At 35.5% G+C, this 5,000-nt stretch overlaps 1 protein-coding gene across 1 annotated transcript in view; it reads right to left on the bottom strand.

Annotated features, from left to right (window-relative positions):
- Positions 1-998: 998 nt before the first annotated feature.
- Positions 999-5,000, bottom strand: part of LOC137649962 (glutamate receptor-like) — a 53,095-nt gene continuing 49,093 nt past the window's right edge. The window contains exons 12-15 of the mRNA XM_068382947.1: positions 3,834-3,982; positions 2,519-2,608; positions 2,034-2,200; positions 999-1,464 (exon numbers count right to left, since the gene is read on the bottom strand). Of these exons, the coding sequence (XP_068239048.1) occupies positions 1,242-1,464; positions 2,034-2,200; positions 2,519-2,608; positions 3,834-3,982 (629 nt within the window). The 3' untranslated portion in view covers positions 999-1,241. The remainder of the gene's footprint in view (positions 1,465-2,033; positions 2,201-2,518; positions 2,609-3,833; positions 3,983-5,000) is intronic.

Below are 5,000 nucleotides of genomic sequence, written 5' to 3'. Positions count from 1 at the left end.
AGTGTCCTAGAAGAGCTGCTTACCATAGCTAAAGAGTCTTTTCTACCCTTACTAAGAGGAAAGTAGTCACTGTACAGTGCAGAAGTTGACCCCTTGAGCAAAGAAGAATTGTTTGGTATTCTCAGTGTTGTCAGGTGTATGAAGAGAAAGGAGAATGTGTAAAGAATAGTCCAGAATATTCGGTGTATGTGTAGGCAAAGGAGAAATGAACCCTTAGAGGTAGTTGGTGAAGTCCCTATAGATATTCCAAACGAACAAGCCAGCGTCGCTTTGGCCCATAATTGTAGCTATTAAAAGTCTTCCCATTAAGTCTATTTCCGTTTCTTTTCTTCCATCTGGCTGTCCATTCTCTTAACTTTAATTCAACGTATAATGTTGTTGTTTTGTCCTGAGTTGCATCTCGGCGCAGTTCATAATGCCAAACATCAAATGCAGTCACAACGGTGCGCTCTACATTGCTGGCAACGTATTCGATAAAGTAATCGTTCCAATAGGCGTAAGAGGCAATGCTGTTAGTGTTCCTCACCTTGTGTACGGTAGGCATTACTAAATGGTCTTTGCAGCTTGCTTTTGGCCTTATAAGTATATATTCGTTCCAGTGCCTGTCCAACCGTTGTTCACTTTTAATTCATTGTTCAGCAGTGGGATGTTCATTCAGGTGCGCCTTTGCTATTGAATGGCCTACTCTCTCTCTCTCTCTCTCTCTCTCTCTCTCTCTCTCTCTCTCTCTCTCTCTCTCTCTCTCTCAATGATCTTGCATTTTGATGTTAAAATCAAGAAGGTAGAAATAGAGGCATTACTTAAACTGCATTTGGGCACGCATCCGGTATATTTTCTCACTAGCCTAATATTGGTCTGACAACTTTCTACCATCTGTAGTAGATAAAACTGACTCAGCATGAAAATAAAAGCCAGCAAAGTGGAATTACAGAATACTCGTGTGTAGTTACATTTATTACTTTGTAATGATAAGCTTGAATAATTATCATGCACTTTATTGTAGTGATTATATAAGAAGGCAAACATTTATAGATTTCTTGTCTGTCACTTCGGAAACGTTATTGTGAATTACAACAGCCACAAGAAATAAATTACCCAAATAGACTTAGATCCATCAAACTATTTCTTCTAATCATGAGAAAACTGATTTAGATGGATTAAAAGAGAAATAAATAGAGATTTATCTTAGACATTCCAAAGAGCTTCATCAATGTTGTCTTGCCAGAATTCTATGCGTCTCATCATTTTGAAGAATTGGAGCTTTTCCAACCGGTTAGCATCTCGAGCACCAAGAGGAGGATGGCTGTGGTGTTCCCCAAGGCCACTAAGTAAAACGCTGCCTGAAGATGTTGGACGTTTATAGCTTCAGGACCCTTTTCCCCGACATCTTCAGCTTTCCGGGCCCTGTCCAGTTGTTCTTTCGTGAACTTTTGAATTAAACCAAAAGACAACTCTTTGACTAGTCTGCAATAAAATAAAAGTATTAAACTCTCGATTAGTCAGTCATTGATATAAAACAGTTTAATTAGGCTAGGAATATAAAATTTCTTTACTTGAAAATATAGAGAAGTTTCCACTGACGGTCAAATTTTGCACAGATTCTGTCTTTTTACTTAGAGTAATTAAAAGCTGCAAGTTCCAAACAAGTAACTTTCCATAAGTAAGTGCACAGAATTCAAACGAAAATACTGTTTTATTTTCTGGCCAATATGTTCCATAAAGATTTATCATTACTAATTAACGGTATAATCTTTTACTTTCCCCATGGAAAAAAAAGTTAGGTAAAATGTCTTGTAATAAATCAAGTTTTAGGTCAAAACTAACTAAACTAAAGTAATTCATGTTATTGAAAATTTCGTAGAACGGTTTGTATCAAGTACTTGTTTTCAAAATGTTTCATAAGTTACAGAACTTCATCCTTTAACTGTAATAATCATGATGTAATTTTGATTTCTTTTGAGCAACAGATGGTGAATGAAAGTGAAATGGTCATATTATGGCATAACCAAAGATCCCAGAACAAATTTTCTTACATTTCTTCGAAGGCAGTTTTATAAGGGGACCCATTTGGACAAGCGATGCTGTAGCCATGGGCGTAAAATTCATGTGTAGCGAAGTGGAATTTGCTTCGACCCATAAGATTGGCCCTGACTTCGGCCCCCAAACGGTTGTTGCTGAATACATGCCCACCTGAGAAAACCTATTTTTTTCATTAGACAAATACTGTAGAAACTTTATCCATAATAACGTTTTCTAGAAGATGAACGAGAGAGATAACTATGTACAATAGGTTTAGGGTAGATCATTTCCTGGATTGGTAATACATGACGAAATAAAAACCCAAACACAATTATGGCTTGTAATAATAATTAGTTAAAAATAACCCAAATAGGTGATTATATTAAATCAATAGACTGTCACGTAAGCAAGAAGAGTACAATTTAATAATACCGAATTCTTAAACCCTTCCTCACCAGCGACTGAAAACAGCACTGCAGATCGTCAATGTATTACTAACCTTCTCCATTCCATGGTCCCAGTTCTTGATGCAACCTTTGCTGTGGTCGAATTTTGCGTAGATGTCTTTGTAGATCTTTTGATCTGTGTTCTGGAGAGAGAAATTTTCATGATTAAAGATGTTTCGTATTTGCATCCTTTAAAACCTAACCTAACCTAAATCACTGAAACTTCTGCAAGTACTTCTAATTCTTCCGGTATTGTGTGCTTTAGAAGGATGACATCTTTTGTGAAATCGTCCCAATGGAAAACAACTTATGGAATCTGAAAGAGCTTAGTTATAAAGAGAGCTTTTACCCCATTCATTCATTGCACATTTTAATCCAAGTTGAATTGCATTTACAAGCTGAAGGATTTAATCATCATTTTGAAGATCAAGTAAATTTTAAGACACACATTGACAAATGGCCTCCATTGCCTGTATGTAGAGGGGATAGTGCTATTGGTGTACCTTGTGCGGTACATAGTAGGCACTGCTATAGGTGCAACGTTACTTTAGCACCTAGATGCACCTACTTTTTAGCCTTCTCTGTTACTTTATTTATATTTTCTTTCTTGTTTCTTATTGTCCAAATTATCCTGAATTTTACTTCATATAGCCTAAATCGCAGGTAGCATCGAAATCCAATTTTTACCTTCATACAAGCGGAGGGTCACTATGGAACTCAACCTGTCTTAAACCATGGAGTTCTTGTAAAGGAATTTATATATATATATATATATATATATATATATATATATATATATATATATATATATATATATATATATATATATATATATTTCATCATCTCCTCATACGCCTATTGACGCCAAGGGGCCTGGTTAGATTTCGCCAGTCGTCTCTATTTGGAGCTTTTAATTCAATTCAATACTTCTCCAACCAATATATATATATATATATATATATATATATATATATATATATATATATATATATATATATGCATATATATATATATATATATACATATATATATATATATATATATATATGTATATATATATATATGTACACATGTATATATATATACATGTGTGTAAATATATAGGTATTTGTATACATATATTTATATATATATATATATATATATATATATATATAGAGAGAGAGAGAGAGAGAGAGAGAGAGAGAGAGAGGAGAGAGAGAGAGAGAGAGAGAGGAGAGAGAGAGAGAGAGAGAGAGGAGAGAGAGAGAGAGGAGAGAGAGAGAGAGAGAGAGAGAGAGAGAGAGAATCATCTTTGATAGAGGAGAGAGAAATTTAATGACTCTCCCTGCTCCCCTGAACGTTGTGTTTGTTATTTTCAATACTCACGCTGTAAATGAATTCGTTATTTGAGCCACACCCCAAGACAGTGATGTAATTTCGCTTTTCAATGGCTTCCAAAAGATCATAGAGCGAGTCAATGGGTTTCTCAAAGGCTGGCACAGCAAGCATTGATATCATGACGTCCGAATACAGAGCTGGAAGAGAAAAATTATCCTTTATTTAAATACATTTGAGTTGTGCGATTAAATGTTTCCTGGATGTTATAATTACATGCGATCCAAAGTAGTAAATGCATTCATAAGATAGGAAAAGTTTGTTTATTTGTCGTGGAAGAACTAGGTGCATTAATAGGTCTAGATTTGATAGAATATATCATCATCATCCCCATCTCCTCTTACGCTTATTGACGCAAAGGGGCCCAGTTAGATTCCGCTAAACGTCTCTATCTTGAGCTTTTAATTAAATACTTCTCCATTCAACATCTCCTACTTCACGTTTCATAGTCCTCAGCCATGTAGGTCTGGGTCTTCCAACTCTTCTAGTGCTTTGTAGAACCCAGTTGAAAGTTTGGTGAACTAATCTCTCTTGGGGAGTGCGAAGAGCATGCTCAAACCATCTCCATCTACCCCTCATCATGATCTCATCCACATATAGCAGTCAAGTAATCTCTGATAGTTTTGTTTCTAATCCTGTCCTGCCATTTTACTCCCAATATTCTTCTGAGGGCCTTGTTTTCAAATCTTCCAAATCTGTTGGATATTGTTTCATTGTCATACCACGACTCATGCCCATATAGTAACACCAACCTCACAAAACTGGTATATAGCCTGATTTTTATATGTAATTTCAGGTGATTTTATTTCCAAAGGTTATTTAACCTAACCATTGTCTGATTTGCTTTTTTGAATCTTTCATTAAACTCAAATTCTAAAGATCATATATTAGAAATCATAGTTCCTAAATATTTACATGATTCCACCTCAATGATCCTTTCTCCTTCCAATGATATTTCATCTTCCATTGCATATTCCGTCCTCATCATCTCAGTCCTTCTTCTATTTATCTTGAGCCCATCCTCGTGTGATATTTCATGCATTCTGGTAAGCAGGTTTTGCAAGTCCTGTGGTGTTCTTCTAATAACGACAGTGTTATCAGCATACCCAAAATCAACTAATTTCCTGTTACTAATCCAGTCCAATCGTTCTCCGCCAT

Source organism: Palaemon carinicauda, chromosome 1 (assembly GCF_036898095.1).
Source record: "Palaemon carinicauda isolate YSFRI2023 chromosome 1, ASM3689809v2, whole genome shotgun sequence".
In the NCBI taxonomy this organism is placed as follows: domain Eukaryota; kingdom Metazoa; phylum Arthropoda; class Malacostraca; order Decapoda; family Palaemonidae; genus Palaemon; species Palaemon carinicauda.
Note: the sequence above shows the minus strand (reverse complement) of the source record. Positions and strands in the feature narration are given on the sequence as shown.